This window comes from Cherax quadricarinatus, chromosome 41 (assembly GCF_038502225.1).
Source record: "Cherax quadricarinatus isolate ZL_2023a chromosome 41, ASM3850222v1, whole genome shotgun sequence".
Lineage (NCBI taxonomy): Eukaryota > Metazoa > Arthropoda > Malacostraca > Decapoda > Parastacidae > Cherax > Cherax quadricarinatus.
Window position 1 is genome coordinate 6,097,465 of NC_091332.1, and position 25,088 is coordinate 6,122,552.

General features: G+C 41.0%; 1 protein-coding gene across 2 annotated transcripts in view; it reads right to left on the reverse strand.

Moving 5' to 3' along the window:
* The window catches only part of LOC128695965 (mucin-2), a 68,454-nt gene that overhangs the window by 13,107 nt on the left and 30,259 nt on the right, over positions 1-25,088 (reverse strand). Inside the window, exons 4-7 of one of the 2 annotated variants that reach the window (XM_053786950.2) lie at positions 19,204-19,260; positions 16,416-18,583; positions 15,716-16,018; positions 14,624-15,443 (exon numbers count right to left, since the gene is read on the reverse strand). In XM_053786950.2, the coding sequence (XP_053642925.2) occupies positions 14,624-15,443; positions 15,716-16,018; positions 16,416-18,583; positions 19,204-19,260 (3,348 nt within the window). The remainder of the gene's footprint in view (positions 1-14,623; positions 15,444-15,715; positions 16,019-16,415; positions 18,584-19,203; positions 19,261-25,088) is intronic. The other variant, XM_070092924.1, reaches the window with a different exon arrangement.

A 25,088-nucleotide genomic window follows, 5' to 3' on the forward strand; every position in this document is an offset into this window, starting at 1 on the left:
CACTAAAGGGAGGTTTCCGGATGCCAGCTAAAGGCTCTTGATCCAATTACTTGGACCTATGTATCCCTTCCTTGGACTGAACCTGAATGTCTCCCATTTTCCCAGGTGCTGCATCACTCACAAATTTAGTATTCCCCTCATGAATGTAACAATATCAACATCTCAGTTTGGAGAGTAGTATTAAAACAAACACACACACACACACACACACACACACACACACACACACACACACACACACACACACACACACACACACACACACACACACAAACAAACACACACACCCACACATATACACTCTCTCTCTAACCTAATGTATTTAAAAAAGAAGGAAAAAAAAAAAAAGGTTAACAAAATACAGTACAGCTTCTTCCTCACTTAACGGCAGAGTTCTATTCCTAAGACCACATCAGTAAATGAATTCAATGCTAAGTCAGGAGCATACTATAATGGTAGTGAGTTTGTGTCAATCATCTTTGATATTGTTTTAATGTCACCTCTGCACCATTTATAACATTTCTGGTATATTTTTAAATGTTTATACAGTAGTGTACTGTATATTGTAATATGTAAACAGAATAGAGGAAATCAGCTCTAATATACATTATTTAGGTATGCATACTGGTTACAGAGCCCATCGTAAGTCCGAGTTGTCAGTAAATGAGTATGCTGCTAAGTGAAGAGCGGCTGTATCATTCAGTAGCAGAGATGGTAATCAATCTATTCAGGGCCAAGTATTTGTATGGTACGTATGAGCCGTTATGCAGCAGAAAAGAATAAGTGCCACTTTAATCAATTCCTTCATCTGTAAGTTAGGCTCAGAGCCCCATAATAAAATATGGTAACTTGAGTTTCATAGCTCCAATCTCTCCTATGCTTGCATTTTTCTCCATAGTTTGAATTTTGCACATTCTTTTTCTGCCTCACAATGCCTCATATATATTATCAAATAACTGATATGACTGATTTAATCTTATCAAGAAATATCATCTTCAGCTTAAATAATTAGATATCCCCTAACAGGAAAACCTGTAATTGGGCTGCATAAGCACCAATTTGCCAATTTCATAAATGCACAGTGTAACAATTTCCATGCTATAACTTAAAAGGTCTAAAGAGGTCTTTGTGGCATTTATGGATTTGGAAAAGGCGTATGACAGGGTGGATAGGGGGGCAATGTGGCAGATGTTGCAAGTGTATGGTGTAGGAGGTAGGTTACTGAAAGCAGTGAAGAGTTTTTACGAGGATAGTGAGGCTCAAGTTAGAGTATGTAGGAAAGAGGGAAATTTTTTCCCAGTAAAAGTAGGCCTTAGACAAGGATGTGTGATGTCACCGTGGTTGTTTAATATATTTATAGATGGGGTTGTAAGAGAAGTAAATGCGAGGGTCTTGGCAAGAGGCGTGGAGTTAAAAGATAAAGAATCACACACAAAGTGGGAGTTGTCACAGCTGCTCTTTGCTGATGACACTGTGCTCTTGGGAGATTCTGAAGAGAAGTTGCAGAGATTGGTGGATGAATTTGGTAGGGTGTGCAAAAGAAGAAAATTAAAGGTGAATACAGGAAAGAGTAAGGTTATGAGGATAACAAAAAGATTAGGTGATGAAAGATTGAATATCAGATTGGAGGGAGAGAGTATGGAGGAGGTGAACGTATTCAGATATTTGGGAGTGGACGTGTCAGCGGATGGGTCTATGAAAGATGAGGTGAATCATAGAATTGATGAGGGAAAAAGAGTGAGTGGTGCACTTAGGAGTCTGTGGAGACAAAGAACTTTGTCCTTGGAGGCAAAGAGGGGAATGTATGAGAGTATAGTTTTACCAACGCTCTTATATGGGTGTGAAGCGTGGGTGATGAATGTTGCAGCGAGGAGAAGGCTGGAGGCAGTGGAGATGTCGTGTCTGAGGGCAATGTGTGGTGTGAATATAATGCAGAGAATTCGTAGTTTGGAAGTTAGGAGGAGGTGCGGGATTACCAAAACTGTTGTCCAGAGGGCTGAGGAAGGGTTGTTGAGGTGGTTCGGACATGTGGAGAGAATGGAGCGAAACAGAATGACTTCAAGAGTGTATCAGTCTGTAGTGGAAGGAAGGCGGGGTAGGGGTCGGCCTAGGAAGGGTTGGAGGGAGGGGGTAAAGGAGGTTTTGTGTGCGAGGGGCTTGGACTTCCAGCAGGCATGCGTGAGCGTGTTTGATAGGAGTGAATGGAGACAAATGGTTTTTAATACTTGACGTGCTGTTGGAGTGTGAGCAAAGTAACATTTATGAAGGGATTCAGGGAAACCGGCAGGCCGGACTTGAGTCCTGGAGATGGGAAGTACAGTGCCTGCACTCTGAAGGAGGGGTGTTAATGTTGCAGTTTAAAAACTGTAGTGTAAAGCACCCTTCTGGCAAGACAGTGATGGAGTGAATGATGGTGAAAGTTTTTCTTTTTCGGGCCACCCTGCCTTGGTGGGAATCGGCCAGTGTGATAATAAAAAAAAAAAATATAACTTAAAAGTGCCTCCTCTGAATGGCTTCATTTTCAAAATTCATTTACAGTGGAACCTCTACTTGCAAGCACATCCACATGCGAGTTTTTCCAAATATGAGCAATCGATGGATCGATTTTTTGCTTCCATACGCGAGCAAAATTTCCGTAAGCGAGCAGACCTCCTTGACGCTGGTGAGGGATTCTTGCTCTTCATCTAGGGAATTGGATCTCATTTGTTTGTTGGACTATCTTATTGAAACTTAGGCAATGTATGATGGAAAGATGCTTCTTAATGTACACCAAAATTGAAAGAAATCAGAGCATAAATAATAGAGTTCATTTCTCAGCAATTAGCCACCCCTTAGCGGTATTTTCATATGGTTTTTATGATTGTATCCTCGTTTTTTTGTCCCTTTTGATAGAATGGAAGATATACACCTACCATCCGACTTACGACCTGCTCGACTTATGACCACTCAACTTACGACCGTGTTTTTATGCCAAATTTCTGGGAAATAAACAACTATTTGTGTTGTACACAGTGTTTATCCTAAATCTTACATTATAAAATACAGTACTAACAACATAAAAGTAAAGTAAAACATGAAATACCAAAATAAAACAATAAAATAAAGTCATTACAAAAATGTTTTGTTGATATTCAGTAGTAAAGTTCGACTTACGACCATTTCGACTTACGACCGGTTTCTCAGAACCGAACTCGGTCGTAAGTCGGATGGTAGGTGTATTACATAAATAGATATGATTTTGATTGCTTTCACAATGAAAAGTACGTAATTTGAAATTGAGCTCAACGTAGGAGAAATGTTAGATTGTTTTGGCTATGCTCAAGAGTAAACAAATGACGTCACTGTCCATTCCAATATGCAGTCGTGAATGGGTTGACATTTATACAATTATTGCAATAAGGCAGTAGTCTGCATCACAGTAAATCTTATATTTTTTGTGTGAATAAAAATTACAAATTATTTATATTGTAATAATATATTGTAATAATTGTATTCTGAGCACCTCTGCAAAAACAGTGATAATGTGTGAGTGTGGTGAAAGTGTTGAATGATTCAAGAAATCGTAATGACACGATTGCAAACAAACCATACCCCCGGCTGGGATTGAACCCGTGGTCATAGAGTCTCAAAACTCCAGCCCGGCACGGCCACGCTAGCTGGAGATTCGTCTGTAAAAACTTGCATTTGTGGTCACAGTGGTGCCTGTGCTAACCTTCCTATGGTGTAGAAATATACCTAGTTGGATGAATCTTATTGTGGCTAGCTGGTCTAGTGGCTAACGCGACAGGCTGGAGTTTTGAGACTATGACCGCGGGTTCAATCCCGGCCGGGGGTATGGTTTGCGTTGAATGATGATGAAAGTATTTTCTTTTTGGGGATTTTCTTTCTTTTTTGGGTCACCCTGCCTCGGTGGGAGATGGCCAACTTGTTGAGAGAAAAAAAAAAAAAAAAAAAAAAAAAAAAAAATAAAAAAAAATAAAATAATAATAATAATAATATGTAGGTAGTAGGTTGGTAGACAGCAACCACTCAGGGAGGTACTACCGTCCTGCCAAGTGAGTGTAAAACGAAAGCCTGTGATTGTTTTACATGATGGTAGGATTGCTGATGTCTTTTGTCTGTCTCATAAATATGCAAGATTACAGGTATGTCTTGCTACTTCTACTTACACTTAGGTCACGCTACACATACATGTACACATTTATTTATACACACTCATCTGAGTTTTCTTTGATTTTATCTTAATAGTTCTTGGTCTTATTACTTTTCCTTTTATATCCATGGGGAAGTGGAATAAGAATCTTTCCTCCGTAAGCCATGCGTGTTGTAAAAGTCAACTAAAATGCCAAGAACAATGGGCTAGTAACCCCTTTTCCTGCAAAGATTAGTAAAAAGAATAAGAAGAAGAAAATTGTCAAAGTGGGAAGTCTGAATGTGCGTGGATGTTGTGCAGATGATAAGAAAGAGATGATTGTGGATGTTATGAATGAGAAGAAGCTGGATGTCCTGGCTTTAAGTGAAACAAAGCTAAAGGGGGTGGGAGAGTTTCAGTGGAGAGGAATAAATGGGATTAGGTCAGGGGTTTCAAATAGAGTTAGAGCTAAAGAAGGAGTAGTAATAATGTTGAAGGATAAGCTATGGCAGGAAAAGAGGGACTATAAACGTATTAATTCAAGGATTATGTGGAGTAAAATAAAGATTGGATGTGAAAAGTGGGTTATAATAAGTGTGTATGCACCTGGAGAAGAGAGAAGTGTAGAGGAGAGAGAGAGATTTTGGGAAATGTTGAGTGAATGCGTGGGGAGTTTTGAATCAAGTGTGAGAGTAATGGTGGTTGGGGATTTCAATGCTAAAGTGGGTAAAAATGTTATGGAGGGAGTAGTAGGTAAATTTGGGGTGCCAGTGGTAAATGTAAATGGGGAGCTGTGTGTAGAAAGAGATTTGGTAATAAGTAATACATATTTTATGAAAAAGAGGATAAATAAATATACAAGGTATGATGTAGCACGTAATGAAAGTAGTTTATTAGATTATGTATTGGTGGATAAAAGGTTGATGGGTAGGCTCCAGGATGTACATGTTTATAGAGGGGCAACTGATATATCGGATCATTATTTAGTTGTAGCTACAGTTAGAGAAAGAGGTAGATGGGAAAAGAGGAAGGTGGCAACAACAAGTAAGAGGGAGGTGAAAGTGTATAAACTAAGGGAGGAGGAAGTTCGGGTGAGATATAAGCGACTATTGGCAGAAAGGTGGGCTAGTGCAAAGATGAGTAGTGGGGGGGTTGAAGAGGGTTAGAATAGTTTTAAAAATGCAGTATTAGAATGTGGGGCAGAAGTTTGTGGTTATAGGAGGGTGGGGGCAGGAGGAAAGAGGAGTGATTGGTGGAATGATGAAGTAAAGGGTGTGATAAAAGAGAAAAAGGTAGCTTATGAGAGGTTTTTACAAAGCAGAAGTGTTATAAGAAGAGCAGAGTATATGGAGAGTAAAAACAAGGTAAAGAGAGTGGTGAGAGAGTGCAAAAGGAGAGCAGATGATAGAGTGGGAGAGGCACTGTCAAGAAATTTTAATGAAAATAAGAAAAAATTTTGGAGTGAGTTAAACAAGTTAAGAAAGCCTAGGGAAAGTACGGATTTGTCAGTTAAAAACAGAGTAGGGGAGTTAGTAGATAGGGAGATGGAGGTATTAGGTAGATGGCGAGAATATTTTGAGGAACTTTTAAATGTTAAGGAAGAAACAGAGGCAGTAATTTCATGCACTGGTCAGGGAGGTATACCATCTTTTAGGAGTGAAGAAGAGCAGAATGTAAGTGTGGGGGAGGTACGTGAGGCATTACGTAAAATGAAAGGGGGTAAAGCAGCTGGAACTGATGGGAATCATGACAGAAATGTTAAAAGCAGGGGGGATATAGTGTTGGAGTGGTTGGTACTTTTGTTTAATAAATGTATGAAAGAGGGGAAGGTACCTAGGGATTGGCGGAGAGCATGTATAGTCCCTTTATATAAAGGGAAAGGGGACAAAAGAGATTGTAAAAATTATAGAGGAATAAGTTTACTGAGTATACCAGGAAAAGTGTACGGTAGGGTTATAATTGAAAGAATTAGAGGCAAGACAGAATGGAGGATTGCGGATGAGCAAGGAGGTTTCAGAGTGGATAGGGGATGTGTAGATCAAGTGTTTACATTGAAGCATATATGTGAACAGTATTTAGATAAAGGTAGGGAAGTTTTTATTGCATTTATGGATTTAGAAAAGGCATATGATAGAGTGGATAGGGGAGCAATGTGGCAGATGTTGCAAGTATATGGAATAGGTGGTAAGTTACTAAATGCTGTAAAGAGCTTTTATGAGGATAGTGAGGCTCAGGTTAGGGTGTGTAGAAGAGAGGGAGACTACTTCCCGGTAAAAGTAGGTCTTAGACAGGGATGTGTAATGTCACCATGATTGCTTAATATATTTATAGATGGGTTTGTAAAGGAAATAAATGCTAGGGTGTTCAGGAGAGGGGTGGGATTAAATTTTGGGGAATCAAATTCAAAATGGGAATTGACACAGTTACTTTTTGCTGATGATACTGTGCTTATGGGAGATTCTAAAGAAAAATTGCAAAGGTTAGTGGATGAGTTTGGGAATGTGTGTAAAGGTAGAAAGTTGAAAGTGAACATAGAAAAGAGTAAGGTGATGAGGGTGTCAAATGATTTAGATAAAGAAAAATTGGATATCAAATTGGGGAGGAGGAGTATGGAAGAAGTGAATGTTTTCAGATACTTGGGAGTTGACGTGTCGGCAGATGGATTTATGAAGGATGAGGTTAATCATAGAATTGATGAGGGAAAAAAGGTGAGTGGTGCGTTGAGGTATATGTGGAGTCAAAAAACGTTATCTATGGAGGCAAAGAAGGGAATGTATGAAAGTATAGTAGTACCAACACTCTTATATGGGTGTGAAGCTTGGGTGGTAAATGCAGCAGCGAGGAGACGGTTGGAGGCAGTGGAGATGCCCTGTTTAAGGGCAATGTGTGGTGTAAATATTATGCAGAAAATTCAGAGTGTGGAAATTAAGAAAAGGTGTGGAGTTAATAAAAGTATTAGTCAGAGGGCAGAAGAGGGGTTGCTGAGGTGGTTTGGTCATTTAGAGAGAATGGATCAAAGTAGAATGACATGGAAAGCATATAAATCTATAGGGGAAGGAAGGCGGGGTAGGGGTCGTCCTCGAAAGGGGGTAAAGGAGGTTTTGTGGGCAAGGGGCTTGGACTTCCGGCAAGCATGCGTGAGCGTGTTAGATAGGAGTGAATGGAGACGAATGGTACTTGGGACCTGACGATCTGTTGGAGTGTGAGCAGGGTAATATTTAGTGAAGGGATTCAGGGAAACCGGTTATTTTCATATAGTCGGACTTGAGTCCTGGAAATGGGAAGTACAATGCCTGCACTTTAAAGGAGGGGTTTTGGGATATTGGCAGTTTGGAGGGATATGTTGTGTATCTTTATATGTGTATGCTTCTAAACTGTTGTATTCTGAACACCTCTGCAAAAACAGTGATAATGTGCGAGTGTGGTGAAAGTGTTGAATGATGAAAGTATTTTCTTTTTGGGGATTTTCTTTCTTTTTTTGGGTCACCCTGCCTCGGTTGGAGACGGCCGACTTGTTGAAGAAAAAAAAAAAAAAAAAAAAATTGTATAATAATAATACATATAATAATAGTACATATAATAATATAATAATAATAATATTAATACATATATAATAATAATGTACTACATAATAATAATAATTGTAACAATAGACGGCTTCAAAAGGCCATCACTAGATGGCAGTGTTTAACACAACAAAGAGGGAGCAGTTGTGGCTGCCTCCACCTGTTACATAATGACATTTTATTCATTCTAGAGTACATATCAGGGTTTTGTGTTATTTATATTGTTTGTTATGTCATATTAGATGAACTCTGATAGATGAATAAGCCGCAGAGTTGATGATAGCGAAATATTCAAGGAGTATTTTGTCCTGTCTCCAGACAAACACTTGTCGGCTGCCGCCGCCACATAAAGAGTGACATTTTATTCATTCTAGAGTATATATCAGGTTTCTATGTTATTTATATTGTTTGTTATGTCATATTAGATGAACTGTGATACATAAATAAGCCATAGAGTTGATGACAGCAAAATATTCAAGAAGTATTTTGTCCTGTCTCCAGACAAACTCTCGTCTACTGCTGACACCGCCCATACCACTACGTGAATGACATATTTTATTCATTTTAGAATATAAATCAGGTTTCTATGTTATTTATATTGTTTATTATGTCATATTAGATGAATTGTGATAGATAAATAAGCTGTAGAGTTGATATTAGCGAAATTATTGAAGTACAGAATTCCACTGGAACAGATTAATTGCATTTCAATTAGTTTAAATGAGGAAAATTGACTCTGCAAATGAGCAAATCCAGTTGCGAGCAAGGTCATGGAATGGATCAAACTTGTAAGTAGAGGTTCCACTGTACGTACTCTATAACAATAATGATAAACACTATCAGCATTAGACATACATACAACATCTGGTAACCAGTCTCTTGCCTTGTAGAATTATATACAAAAGACAGTGAAAGATGAGGTAATCAGTAGGGATGTGTCAGAGGATCAGTATTGACCATTTTCACAGCATTAGTGAAAAATGGCCGATATCTTTTAAAAATTAATATTATGTGTGTGCTTAAACATGTCAGTATTAACACTACCTCACAACTGTAAGAGGATTATTCATACATACATACATGTGAGTGCACTCACACATGAGTGTATGCATGCACATACTATCAACAAGTGTCTTTGGCAGCCAGTAACTAATACAATGGGCCAAATGAGTAATAATATTATCATCTCAAAGAAATAAAGTTATTTAATATGTAACCTTCCTGTGTTATTTAAAACCCATTATGCAGTAAGTTTTCCTTATAAATTGAACATAAGTCAGTATAATTTCAAAAATAAGAACAGTATCAGTATCGGCCTAAAGTTGAGAATCAGTATTTGTCAAAAACTTAGTATTAGTATCTGCAAAAATTTTGGTGTCATCCCATCCCTAGTAATCATTTCTGCAGCCTTGAAGCCAGTGTTTAGTATCAATCATGATAAATATGAATCAGATTCATCAAGGAATTTCCCTGGGACCTGTGGCCCCATAGACAGAAAGTTGTCAACTCTTTTTTGCAACATCTGGAGATCAATGGGCCCCCTCACCTTCCTGTTTGAGCACTCTAGCAGGGTTATCCAAAATGAACTGAAGGTTCAGCAGGGTTATCCAAAATGAATAACCTGCTGAACCTTCAGTTCCCACCTGGCCTCTAAGAAGCTGAGATACATAACATTTGTGTTCAGGTTCAATGACCCACTTTAGGAATAGCCACCTGTTGGTAAACTTATTTCAACAGTAATGAGCTCTGTAATTACTTTTCTCCTAGTTACTTTCCCTGCTTTTCTTTTGTGCAGGCTCTAAGCAGCAGTTAATGACCAATCTGGTCAAAGAAAGACCTGGCAATATTGTAGAAAAGACTATTCAAAGCCATAGTAGATCTACGGTAATTACTCCTCCAAGCTGGAGGACAGTGACATGCTCACAGCACGATTCAAAGGTCATGTGAAGGAAAAAAAAAAAAAGTCCAGTGTGAATAGGTATAACAGTGGATTCCAGTACTACTCACAGCTTGGCTATTCACATACACAATCACTTTCAATCTTTACTAACATGTTATTCTTAGGAAGAGACTGAGTAAATACCTAGTGAATACCATGGTGGTATACTACAACTACCACACATGGATACTCAGTGGATGAGAGGCTTCTGCCAGACCCCCTAGCCGGTTACATAACCCACCATTCCTTTCCCTTACAGTTAATGCCTAAATCACTAACCAACTGATTATTTCAACTACTGGACTATGTTATTGATAGTTGTACAAGTATTTAGAAGGATCAAACCATGAAACACTTGATCATATGAGACATCAGTGCTTTTCATAATCAATCACAGCAACAGTGATATTTAAGTATTTACTGATATTGATTCAGGAAACCAATCTGACCTTGATATCTGTCAAGGAAATGGCCACTGTACTCCAAAAAAGCTCAACTTATCTTGGACCAGAGCCCTTGTAACAATGGGGGGGATGGAAATGAGTGAAGGGAGTGGGAGAGAGGAGAAGTGGGAGGAAAGGTAAGTGGCTCAACTATTTTAAACTTTTATGCAATAATGGGTTTGCGTGAGATACATTTTTTGTGATACTGTACTTAAGTCTGAAAAGGTGGGCATACTACAATGCCTAACAGTGGCACACATATATAGGAAAGCCCCACTTATATGGCGGGTTAGGCTTAAGGCTCCCACCGTTAAGCGAATCACCATTTTTTCCCCTTTAAAATGCATATAAATGCCTGATAACATTTTTACATTATCAAATATTAAGTTATCAATAGAACTAGGCATAAAAACAATAAAAATCAAATGAATATATAGTACACTCATTACTTACCTTAAAATATTTGTAGTCTTAATGTAGGGTGAAAGGTGAGTAGTATTTATTGTAGGAAATCAGATGTGATAGCCTGCCCAGCTACCACACTTCATTATGTTAATTTGTTTTAATGTGAATGTATATATTTTGTTTATATGATATGTAGTGGGTTTCTTATACAATTTTGACAAAATGTTATGCATGGATTAATGAAAACGTCTATAAGAACATAATATATGACACTCAAAGTGCCCCAGAGTGATTATTATTATTTTTTTTTTTTTATTTTTTTTTTTTATTATCACACCGGCCGATTCCCACCAAGGCAGGGTGGCCCGAAAAAGAAAAACTTTCACCATCATTCACTCCATCACTGTCTTGCCAGAAGGGTGCTTTACACTACAGTTTTTAAACTGCAACATTAACACCCCTCCTTTAGGTAGTAGGTTGGTAGACAGCAACCACCCAGGGAAGTACTACCGTCCTGCCAGATGACTGTGAAACAAAAACCTGTAACTGTTTTGCATGATGGTAGGATTGCTGGTTTCTTTTTCTGTCTCATAAACACGCTAAGATAACAGGGATATCTTGCTACTCCTACTTACACTTTGGTCACACTTCACAGACACGCACATGCATATATATATATACATACATCTAGGTTTTTCTCCTTTTTCTAAATAGCTCTTGTTCTTTTTTATTTCTTCTATTGTCCATGGGGAAGTGGAAAAGAATCTTTCCTCCGTAAGCCATGCGTGTCGTATGAGGCGACTAAAATGCCGGGAGCAATGGGCTAGTAACCCCTTCTCCTGTATACAATTACTAAAAAAGAGAAGAAGAAAAAGGAGGGGTGATTATTATTATTATTATTATTTTGCTTACTGCATCTTCAGCACTAGTGAGACACTCTTAGCTACTCCCTTGCCTTGCATAGCTACTTCTACTTTGTAACAATGCTAAACAGTGATTGTAATGTACCCGCATGCCAGCAGGTACACATAAGGACGACAAATGTCATTAGTATCTCAGTACTATCTCAGCCACAGTCATACCTTGCTCACTGAGTTTAATCATTTCTAGCTTTACACTTTAAGTAAGAACCTTACAATTCCTTTTTACTTCAACTGCCCTTAGATGTCACTGTAACATACAAAAAAAGAAAAAGAGTATACGTGTATACAAAATACGCAATAACTTTAAAACACTTGAAACTCTGAAAAGTTTCCAGATATAATCAAGAGAGATGCGGAGATCACAGAGGAAGTAAACAGAGTGGATGGGTGGCACGTGGACACTGTAATAGTAAATCAGGAGCCATATAAATAAATTTTGGGATAAAATTTGAAATTTCCATATTAGTGAATCACCATAAAGTGGGGCCCTCCTGTACACAGGAAATATGTTTTATGTTTACATGCATATCCTTGCAATTGGTGTGGACATTTTTTTTTCATGAAGTTGAATTGTTTTGTGGTGGGAGATTGCAGCTCAGAAACCTTTGGGGAGAAGGTGGGCATACAGGAGGCTAACTGCCTGGAGCTTGATGGGCACAGAGGTTGGCCTTCAGCAGGCTTGCTGTCTCAGTGTCCTACCTGCTGTGGTCTGGATGGTGTTGTGTTCAGGTGCTGAATATATTTATTGTAGGTAGACTGAATAAATGAAGAATGGGTATAATCGAAAACCGCTGTATTAGTGAAACGCTGTAAAGCAGGGCCTACATGCATGTCCACTGCTCTCAGTATCAATATCCTGACTCTTCAAGCTGGAATATTCCTTGCCTATCTCTACTAGTTAGCACTTTGTTACATAGGTGATACGAGAGTCTGAGAACAGATTCAGGGTTTACTAAAAGGATATCATCTACCCAGATAGGGATTATTTAGCAAAAATTTTAATTCTGTGCCTTCTTCCCTACCACTGGATCTTCTGTATGTTCTAGGGTAGTGAGAAAAGTAAGCATAGTGCAACAGCTCTTTTATAAGGGCAAGACTTTATTTTTGCCTCCCAATGACAACACAGTCCTATGATGATGTACGAGACTACCTATGGGATGACAATTATTTTTGATGGATTGTAGATTCTAACTGTCCAATCAAAGCTCAAGGGGCTGGTGTTTTCACCACACTGTCTTCCAGGTAAACTGGAAAGAAGTAATTATCACTGTGATGGCCCTCTACTGATGTGTCCACTTTTTTTTTTTTTTTTTTTTTTAACATATCAGCAGTTTCCCACTGAGGCAGGATGACCCAAAAAGAAAGAAAATAAACTTTCATCATCATTCAACACTTTCACCATCACTCATACATAATCAGTCTTTGCAGAAGCACTCAGATATGACAGTCTAGATGTCCACTTATAGATATCTAAATACATCTACTTCCTCCATATTTCCTCCCTCCACCTGATACTTAATCTTTCATTTCCTAGACTTTTTTTTGTTGCTCCCCCCCCCCCAGTCACTTTGCTTTTTCCTATACATATTCACTTTTAATTCCCTTCTTTTGCATACCCTTCAAATTCACCCACCAGCCTCTGCAGCTTTTCTTTTTTCTAACATGCTGGCTGTCTCCCACCAAGGCAGGGTGACCCAAAAAAGAAACACATTCACTATCATTCACATCATCACTGTCTTGCCACAGGCAGATGCGACAGCTTAGATATCCCTCTAAACAGAAAATATCCCCACCCCTCCTTTAGAGTGCAGGCACTGTACTTCCCACCTCCATGACTCAAATCTGGCTAACTGGTTTCCCTAAAGCCCTTCAAAAAATATTACCTTCCTCACTCCAACAACTCATCAAGTCTCAAAAACCATTTGTCTCCACTCACTCCTATCTAACACACTCACACATGCCTGCTGGATGTCCAAGCTTCTCATACACAAAGCCTCCTTTACCCACTCCCTCTCTCCATCCTTTCCTAGGATGACCCCTACTCATTGAAACAATTGTTTAAGTAAATAACAATACTGCAACCAGACGGAATACTGAACCGAGGCTCTCAAGAGATATTTAACCAGCCTCCCAGGAAGCTAAGTAAATTTCTTGATGCTTTAGTCCACTACCACCATGTACAGTGGACTAAGGCATCGAGTGAAATTTATGACGAAGTGTTTTAGCTAGCAACTGCATTTACTTTATTAAGAGATTGTAAGCTTATTTTTGCAGTACTGTTTATTTCACAAATGGCTAGGGAAGGAATGGTCAGTCTAATTCCTTGGATCAAGAGCCCACCCCTTCAGTGTCAAAACCACTTTCAGAAAAAGTTAAGCATTTAGTATCTTTGTCTACTACCTGCTTGTTGGTATAATATACATTTAAGTCCACTCCTGTCTGGGTTGTCATTTTTAAATATGCATCTTTTATTAATTTATAATTCTTCAGTATACAGTATTGATTTTTTTGTTACAGTTGTGCATGGGTTGAAAATACATGGTATTTATGGCTGTAAATGTGAAAAGTACTGGAAACTTCACCCTCTAGTCTGCACAAAAATTTATCTCTGCTGGAGACAAAATATGGCAGAATGTTCAGAATAGGCCTAGTAGAGAACATCTGTTTAATGAGAATACAATATGAACAGACGAAGTTTCCAATAATATAGCCAACAAGTACAGGACAGTATTAAAAATAAAAGTCATGAACAAAACACTGAAATTCAAGTACAGTGGTACCTCGAATTTCAAACAACTCCAAACTCGAACAATTATGTAAGTGTATTTTTGTAAGTGCTTTTGTAAGTGCATTTTTGTAAGTGCTTTTGTAAGTGTATTTTTGGGGGTCTGAAAAGGACTAATCTAATTTACATTATTCCTTATGGGAATAGATTCGTTCGCTAACGGCACTAGACAAGCCTTCTGGAACGAATTATGGCCGAAATTCAAGGTAACACTGTATGAGACATTCAAAGATCTTATCAGCTAAACTCTTATGATCATGTAAGCTCATGAAACACAAACTTCAAAAGCTCCACTGAACAGATTTTAAGCAGGGAGACTGAGATGAAGATAAAGCTGCAGGGATAGGTAATGTTTGCCCAAGATCAATGAGACACAGCAATAGTACACTGTACAATTGAAACAATACAAGATCATTTAGAAATGTCCTACCTTTGGCAGTATTTGTGACCAATCTTGATGCATCACCAAAAGTATTGCTGTGAAGTTCTAATCGAATACTCCCAGCACCATCACTTTTGAACGATTTTGCTAAAGCGTCAGATATCACAATTCCACCCGGTAAACCAGACCCAAGAAAAATGTTTGAATTATCACTGTTGCCTTGCCGTGTGTCCGTAACTGACGAGTCTCTCCCAAAATTGGTGGGTGTGGATGGGTTTATTCGAATAGGTTGAGTAGTAGAGTTTCTAACTCCAGCAATTGCTACATTACTTAAAGTTATAGTCTGATTGTTCGACAAGCCATTTTGCAAACTGACAACAACAGGAATGTGGTTCTTGTTCCCACTAGCGTCAAGTTGCAATACATTTCCCACAATATTGATAGCACCATCATTTGTTTTCACTTTTTTATTTTTATTTTTGGCACTGGTGATAGGAGTAGCATTATTTTTTAAGGTTTCAGCTTGGGTGGGTCGTTTAAGTGTTGCCGCCACTGCACTGCTATTCACAATCCCCATGCTATTACCGACATGGATATGACCGTTGTACCCGGTGCTCACACTTATGCCGTCCTTACTGCCAGACCCTGAAGGGACAGTTAGCTGCAACTTTTTAGCTAACAGGGGTTTGACATTTACAAATCTCTCTTGAGTACCACCAATATTTAAAGCATTGCTGATGCTAGAGTCTGTGAGTACAGAGCCTGGATGGGGCTTCTTCAGAGCATTACGGAATGCACTGCGTAACAAGTCCGCCCGGTGATCAGAGGCCAAGTATCCACCTAGTCTTCTACAGTTGTACGAACATGTCTGGAAAAATAGCAGTTTAACCAGCTTCTAAATTTTGAATGATAACAGTTTTATTTATAAAATATTCTACACTGTATAATGATTTGAACACACTGTAATAATGTACAGTGCTACTCTTAATGCTCAATAACATTTCACACAAGAAAAATTTAAGATAAGAATTACTCCACCCCATAAAATACCAAAGAAACTCTCTAAAACTTTTTATAAAACAATTAATATAAAAGCTGTTAATGACTAGGTACATTTTATGAAACTATTAAATAACTCACAGCAAGAGGCTTGGGCGGCTCTCGAACATAAAAATTATCTGCAGGTACGAGGGCCGGAGGAATCCTAGGAGTAGGCGGCCAATATGCAGGAGAGGGGGGCGTGGCATGGGTGTGCGACGGGGTGCTGGGGGGATCCATTGGATGATGTAGGGGTGGGTTGGGAGAAGGGTCACCCGGAGTCACTATTGTGGTCGCGGTGCCCCCCAAAGATTTAACCAGGAGAGGGGATGTAGCAGCAGCCCCACCTACCACCATCCCTCCGCTGCTAGTGGTGGCCATGACCGGGCCACGGGGTGGGGTGCCCTGTAACACACAGTTACATGCCAACCAACACAACACACAACACAAACTGACAAACAATTTCTCCATAGAGAAATTGTTGTCGCTGACATGAAAAATAATCAGTATTAATATGATAAGTATTTCTGCAATGGCACTTCCTATTTGTGAATTGCAGAGGTAATGACCTATTATTAAGATAAAAAGTTGTATAAACAGTGAAAATAAGATAAGAATTTCTTACCCAGGTGATCCAAAACCAGTGAGCATAATTTTCAAAACATGTCCAATGCATTCTGTATTAGCAGAGGGATAATAAGGCAACAACTTTGATGGGTAACAATGCATGAATGGCTCATTACAGCATCAAACACACTAGCAGGATGGGCACTCTGAAGGAGATACATTGCTTACTACTTACTTGTACAAGACCTGTAGCTGCATCTGGAGGTTTAGCAGCTCTGGTTTGTGCTTCCTTGGCTGCTCGGTGCTCTAAGAGGAGATCATCAAACTTTTTAGATCTTCCAGTTACAGCTCGCCGCAAAGTAAGAGAGTGGGCCTTGCAGGTGAGGGAACGGGTACAGGGCTTCCCAGTCTCTGCCACTACAACACCACAATGAACCTCAGGATCATATTCTCTATCCTTAAGAGGTAAAAGTTTTCTTTCACCAGGCTTTTTCTTTTTGCTCGATTTTTTAGGTGACGGTGTTGGAGGGGCTGGCGTGAGGGTGGATGACCCAGAAGTGTGTTGGGTTGTTGTGTGCGTTGGAGTGTGAGCAGGAGTATGAGTTGGTGTGTGAGACGGGGTGTGCACTTGTGTTGATGTAACAGGACCTGGAGACACTAGCTGTGGCCCTCCCGTAGATACAACTGGTTTCTTTAATGTGGCAGCTAAAGTAGGCATGGAGAGTGAGGGCTGAGATGCAACAGTACTAACGGTTGGTTGTGCCCCGCCTCCTATGACTACAGTGATACCCTGGCTGGAGGTTCCCAAGGTGGGTGCAGCACTGATGGAGTTGCCAGCAGGGGCTGATTGTGCACTTAAGGAGGGGGACGGTGCTGGGGTAGATGTTGGCTGTTGCAACAAGCCCGCTAGCTGTGACTCTAATCCACTGCTCCCACCTTGACATAACTGAGTTATTGAATTAACTGCATTTGTTAGTTCATCACACTGAGATGATATTTTTTCAATTTCATCAAAACTAAATGATTCAACAGGTACTTCAATAAGATCAGACTGAGTACTGTTTGTATACTGTCCTTGTACATCAGCTGTCACTCCCTCAAGATTGTGCACACAAGCATCAGCTTCTGACAAAACTTCATTTGTGATTTGCTCTAGAACGGGCATTGATAACTGTTCATTATTGTACCGCTGAGGTAATACCTTCTCAATACTTAATTCTGGGGGTTCAGTAGTTTCACCGTAATTATTAGTATTTACAGTTTGTTGGTCAATATATGTCAAACTACCACTTTCATTTAAGTAGCACTGAGTATGAGAATTATTGGGAAGAACTGTATGTTCCAGGTCAGAGGTTTCAGGTGTGGCATTGAGAACAGCATTAAGATCTGACTCACTTACAGTGGCTAACAAGTCTGCCTGAATCTGGTTTAGTGTTGCCATGGACATGTGACTCATAGGCACTGGCACAGAGCCCATGGTCTGACTGTTTACCATCATCCCTTGTCTGCCCCCAAGACCAGAACCGGTGGTGGTCACACTGCCAGCAGCTTGACCTCGAGCCTCCACTATGTCATGAGACCCAACTAGACCTGCATCCATGTCCATGGAGGAACTTGCTATGAGATTTTGAGAAGCAGTAAGAGCTTCTGCTTCTGCTTGTAACATTGCTGATATTTTGTTGACCTCCTCCTCTACACTGGATACATTCTGAGTAAGCATAGAAACTCCAACAACAGAAGTTCCTCCCATACTACTTGGAGGTCCACTTAGGGTCACCATTCCCTGATGTGTTACACTCGGGCAAGATACACTAGGTGGCCCTACACTAGGAGGCCCTACACTGGGTGGGCCAATACTTGGAGGCCCAATGCTAGGAGGTCCAGCACTAGGTGGGCCTATACTGGGAGGTCCAATGGTGGGTGGAGGCCCTGAATGTGTTGGAGGGTGTGGTAGCGTGTGATGTGGAGGCTCAGGTGGGGCTGGTGGTGGTAAAGTTGCTGGCAAAGATTGTGGTGGAGGCAGGAGATCAAGCCCACAATCTAAACCATCTTCTGTCTTCACCTCAGCCTTCATTGAAACCACTGAAAGGCTACCAGGAGATGGCAACATCTCACACCTTGGGGAGCCTGGCAGCCCTCCAACTCGACTGCTAGTGCTAATGCTGCTACTGATGCTGCTGCTGCTTATACTGTTACTCCTACTGACACCAGAATCACTAGGAACATGAGAGATATGATTTCCCTCCAGTGAAACTCTGCTGTCAATTCTTCCTTCAAGTTTTACGACGGGATTTGTGGTGTGAATTCGACCTCTGGTCTTGGGTGTTTTGCTGCTTGATGACACTGATACTCTTGCTCCACCTGAAGACTTGACTGGGGTGACAACTCCTCCATGACGGAGATCTGAGGATAAAGAAAAGCAAAATTATGTCAAGAGCTTGAGTGTAGATCAAGGAAGAAATTACATAGAGGTATTATGAAATATTCAGCAGTCAGCTATCTTTACCATGCAAACCAAAGAACGGGAGGGGGTTTAAACCCACGGCAGGCCCTAAAATTCCAGGCCAGTGTGTAAGCCACACGGCTCACACACAGCTTACACAATGGCCTGGAGTTTTAGGACTCGCTCACCACTGGTTCAAATTGCACCTATTCAATGGTTTGTTTGTAATGATGTTATTATGATTTCGTGAATCTTTACCATACCCAAGTGTGACTATAAAAACCAAATGAACAATGTGACTAAAAACTCTTATATTCCTCAATACTATTTTGCTTTATGACTCCTAATTACTTGGTGATATGATTCAGGAAATTAGTGGATCAACAAGAGTATAGCACACAGCATATAAAACAATACCTTATATCGAAATGTTTACAAATGAACAATAAAAAAAAAAATCACTACAACCTAACACATCCAATTTTTTTTTTTAAATGACACACACACAAAGTGATAAAAGCTAGAATGAAGCCCTATTATTTCTGAACTCTGACTTTTGATATCAGGCCATGACCTTCACCTTTGATGCAGAGACTTGAACTTGTTATACAACACTTCCTCCAGCTGAGACATTTATCTGTGTGTTTAAAAAATTAAGTAAGTAAATAAAGAAATTACTCTCTTGTTTGACAAGTTATAGATGAGACTAAAATTTTAAAGGAAGAACATACCAACAAAAATTTTAATGGATGAGCATACCAGTGAACAAACGCCATTCTTTTATTTTTACAAAATTGGCAAGTAAAAAAGTATTTAACTTAGAAAAGAATAATTACTGAAATACAACACTCACAAGCAATACACCATATACTTCTAATGTATGCTACCCAAAACTGATACTAGGCTCTATAATAAACCTATTATACCAGTTTTATATAATGACAAGGTATCTATGATTTAATTCTGAAATAATTTGGTTTAGGCATTAATTATTAGAATCTAGAGGAATAATTAAAAACTTTTAGCCATGAGAATCAAAATGCATAAATATACTTTGATTACTTGCAACATACTAATACATACTAATCTATTTAAGTATCACATCAACCAAAAGCAAAATATAATATACCAAAAATAAAAAAAATAAAGAAGTCCCCAAAAAAGGTGACATCAGGAAGCAACAAGACCTGTGTTGTTAACTGTACAGTCCAAATGTATGTATGCATGCACACACACACACACACACACACACACACACACACACTGGAAGACAGGATAGATAGGGGGGAATATAATGATGACATAAAATACTGATGGATGAATCTGGTAGGGTGTGCAAAAGAAGAAAATTGAAAGTGAATACAGGAAAGAGTAAGGTTATGAGGATAACAAAAAGATTAGGTGATGAAAGATTGGATATCAGATTGGAGGGAGAGAGTATGGAGGAGGTGAATGTACTCAGATATTTGGGAGTGGACGTGTCAGCGGATGGGTCTATGAAAGATGAGGTGAATCATAGAATTGATGAGGGGAAAAGGGCGAGTGGTGCACTTAGGAGTCTGTGGAGACAAAGAACTTTGTCCTTGGAGGCAAAGAGAGGAATGTATGAGAGTATAGTTTTACCAACGCTCTTATATGGGTGTGAAGCATGGGTGATGAATGTTGCAGCGAGGAGAAGGCTGGAGGCAGTGGAGATGTCATGTCTGAGAGCAATGTGTGGTGTGAATATAATGCAGAGAATTCGTAGTTTGGAAGTTAGGAGGAGGTGCGGGATTACCAAAACTGTTGTCCAGAGGGCTGAGGAAGGGTTGTTGAGGTGGTTCGGACATGTGGAGAGAATGGAGCGAAACAGAATAACTTCAAGAGTGTATCAGTCTGTAGTGGAAGGAAGGCGGGGTAGGGGTCGGCCTAGGAAAGGTTGGAGGGAGGGGGGTAAAGGAGGTTTTGTGTGCGAGGGGCTTGGACTTCCAGCAGGCATGCGTGAGCGTGTTTGATAGAAGTGAATGGAGACAAATGGTTTTTAATACTTGACGTGCTGTTGGAGTGTGAGCAAAGTAACATTTATGAAGGGGTTCAGGGAAACCGGCAGACCGGACTCGAGTCCTGGAGATGGGAAGTACAGTGCCTGCACTCTGAAGGAGGGGTGTTAATGTTGCAGTTTAAAAACTGAAGTGTAAAGCACCCTTCTGGCAAGACAGTGATGGAGTGAATGATGGTGAAAGTTTGTCTTTTTCGGGGCCACCCTGCCTTGGTGGGAATCGGCCAGTGTGATAAAAAAAAAAAAAAAAAAAAAAAAAAAAAATACTGAGAGGAATCGACAGGGTGGACAGAGACAGAATGTTCCAGAGATGGGACACAGCAACAAGGGGTCACATTTGGAAGTTGAAGTACTTCTTCAGTCACAGAGTTGTCAGGAAGTGGAATTGTCTGGGAAGTGATTTAGTGGAGGCAGGATCCATAAATAGCTTTAAGAAAAGGTATGAAAAAGCTCATGGAGCAGGAAGAGTGACCTAGTAGTGACCAGCGAAGAGGCAAGGCCAGGAGCTGTGACTCGACCCCTGCAATCACAACTAGGTGAGTGTACACGCACACATACGCACACACACACACGCGCGTGCACACACATACACACACATGCAAGTGTGCACACACACACACACACACACACACAACGACATAACGGAAGGGATAGACTCAGAAGTATCCTTGTTTGCAGATGATGCTAAGTTAATGAGAAGAATCAAATCAGATGAGGATCAGGCAGGACTACAAGGAGATCTGGACAGGCTACAAGCCTGGTCCAGCAACTGGCTCCTTGAGTTTAACCCTGCCAAATGCAAAGTCATGAAGATTGGGGAAGGGCAAAGAAGACCGCAGACACAATATAGTTTAGATGGCCAAAGACTGCAAACCTCACTCAAGGAAAAAGATCTGGGGGCGAGTATAACACCGAGCATATCTCCTGAAGCGCACATCAATCAGATAACTGCTGCAGCATACGGGCGCCTGGCAAACCTACGGATAGCATTCCGATACCTCAGTAAGGATTCGTTCAAGACTCTGTATACCATTTACGTCAGGCCCATACTGGAGTATGCAGCACCAGTTTGGAATCCATACCTAGTCAAGCACATAAAGAAATTAGAGAAAGTGCAAAGGTTTGCAACAAGACTAGTCCCAGAGCTACGGGGATTGTCCTACAAAGAAAGGTTGAGGGAAATCGGCCTGACGACACTGGAGGACAGGAGGGTCAGGGGAGACATGATAACGACATATAAAATACTGCGCGGAATAGACAAGGTGGACAAAGACGGGATGTTCCAGAGAAGGGACACAGACACAAGAGGTCACAATTGGAAGTTGAAGACTCAGATGAATCAAAGGGATGTTAGGAAGTATTTCTTCAGTCATAGAGTAGTCAGGCCATGGAATAGCCTAGAAAGTGATGTAGTGGAGGTGGGAACCATACATAGTTTTAAGGGGAGGTATGATAAAGCTCATGGAGCAGGGAGAGAGAGGACCTAGTAGCAATCAGCGAAGAGGCGGGGCCAGGAGCTATGACTCAACCCCTGCAACCACAAATAGGTGAGCAAATAGGTGAGTACACACACACGCACACTCACTCTCACACACACTCACTCTCACACACACTCACTCTCACACACACACTCTCACACACACACACTCTCACACACTCTCACTCTCACACACACACTCTCACTCTCTCACACACACTCACTCTCACACTCTCTCACTCTCTCTCACACTCTCACCCTCTCTCACACTCTCTCTCTCACACTCTCACTCTCTCGCTCTCTCTCACACTCTCGCTCTCTCTCACACTCTCGCTCTCTCACACACTCTCGCTCTCTCACACACTCTCGCTCTCTCACACACTCTCGCTCTCTCACACACTCTCGCTCTCTCACACACTCTCGCTCTCTCACACACTCTCGCTCTCTCACACACTCTCGCTCTCTCACACACTCTCGCTCTCTCACACACTCTCGCTCTCTCACACACTCTCGCTCTCTCACACACTCTCGCTCTCTCACACACTCTCGCTCTCTCACACACTCTCGCTCTCTCACACACTCTCGCTCTCTCACACACTCTCGCTCTCTCACACACTCTCCCTCTCTCACACACTCTCACTCTCTCACACACACTCACTCTCTCACACACACTCACTCTCTCACACACACTCACTCTCTCACACACTCTCACTCTCTCACACACTCTCTCACACACACTCTCACTCTCCCACACACTCTCACTCTCCCACACACTCTCACTCTCTCACACACTCTCACTCTCTCACACACTCTCACTCTCTCACACACACTCACTCTCTCACACACTCTCACTCTCTCACACACTCACTCTCTCACACACTCTCACTCTCTCTCACACTCTCACTCTCTCACACACTCTCACTCTCTCACACACTCTCACTCTCTCACACACTCTCACTCTCTCACACACTCTCACTCTCTCACACACTCTCACTCTCTCACACACTCTCACTCTCTCACACACTCTCACTCTCTCACACACTCTCACTCTCTCACACACTCTCACTCTCTCACACACTCTCACTCTCTCACACTCACTCTCTCACACTCACTCTCTCACACTCTCACTCTCTCACACAAGACAAGAGAGAGAGGGGTGGATCGACTGCATATTTTTGGGCTGCAAGAAGGCCTTCGACACAGTTCCTCACAAGAGGTTACTGCAAAAGCTAGAGGATCAGGCACACACAACAGGAAAGGCACTGCAATGGATCAGAGAATATCTGACAGGGAGGCAACAACGAGTCATGGTACGCAACGAGGTGTCAGAGTGGGCGCCTGTGACAAGCGGGGTTCCACAGGGGTCAGTCCTAGGACCTGTGCTGTTCTTGGTATATGTGAACGACATAACGGAAGGGATAGACTCAGAAGTGTCCTTGTTTGCAGTTGATGCGAAGTTAATGAGAAGAATCAAATCGGATGAGGATCAGGCAGGACTACAAAGAGACCTGGACAGGCTACAAGCCTGGTCCAGCAACTGGCTCCTTGAATTTAACCCTGCCAAATGCAAAGTCATGAAGATTGGGGAAGAGCAAAGAAGACCACAGACACAATATAGTTTAGATGGCCAAAGACTGCAAACCTCACTCAAGAAAAAAGATCTGGGGGCGAGTATAACACCGAGCATATCTCCTGAGGCGTACATCAATCAGATAACTGCTGCAGCATACGGGCGCCTGGCAAACCTACGGATAGCGTTCCGATACCTCAGTAAGGATTCGTTTAAGACTCTGTATACCATTTACGTCAGGCCCATACTGGAGTATGCAACCACAAATAGGCGAGTACAAATAGGCGAGTACACTCACTCTCTCACACACACACTCACTCTCTCACACACTCTCACTCTCTTCAATTAAAAAAAAAAACTGATCAACTTCTCAAACAGTAAAACCACTGTACACTGTATTTGGCTCTGGAAAGGTAGAGGACCACATAACCATGAAAACCTGGATGATGATGCAACACTTTTCATATACGTACTTATCTTGTTTCTTTTAGAGGACTGCTACCTTGTTCCAAAATATTTCTTATATTTACTGGTAATACAGTAACTTTAAGAGTCATGGAGCTCAGACCTTAACTCTGCATTCTGCATTTCCTCCACTATCTGCTGCTCCAGTAAGTTATAACACAAGTTCCTGCATTGTGAGCATTTCCTTTAACTAGCACAAGACATAAGGGAACAAATTTGTATAGAGAATGTGTAAATCAGCTTAGAGATCTTAAACAACACTGAATTTACTATCACCAGTCTCACCAGTATACTCATACTCTTCCCACATTGCTCCTTTCAAATAAATGGTGGCCAACCACAGTAATAACAAGGGCATTGTTTCCCCTATTAAGGTCTTGCAAGTACGTAAAGTGGACCCCTGGATTAAGATGTCATCGGATTAAGTACTAATCAGATTAAGTAACGTTTTTGAGTAAAAATATTGGCTCGGTTAATGACACTGAACTCAATTAAAGTCATTCGTCCCGAATGTGTCCGCGTGTCATGAGTGGCCCAGACACTCCATGTACAGCCAGTGTGCCATTGTTTATCAGTCAGTGAGGATGATTCCATGCGTACACGCGATACATTTTGTATTATTCCATTGTTTTTAACGCTTGTAAGTGCTAAATAAGCCACCACAGGCCCAAACAAAGCTTCTAGTGCCAGCCCTTTGGTAAAGAGGGTGAGAATTCAAGAAAAAGTTTGTAGAAAGATACGAAAGTGGTGGTGGTAGAGGATGGTAGTGATGGTGGTACACCAGCCAGGGTACTTCCCCACATACCAGCCAGGGTACTTCCCCCCACACACCAGTCAGGGTACTCCCCCACACCAGCCAGGGTACTTCCCCACACACCAGCCAGGGTACTTCCCCACACACCAGCCAGGGTACTT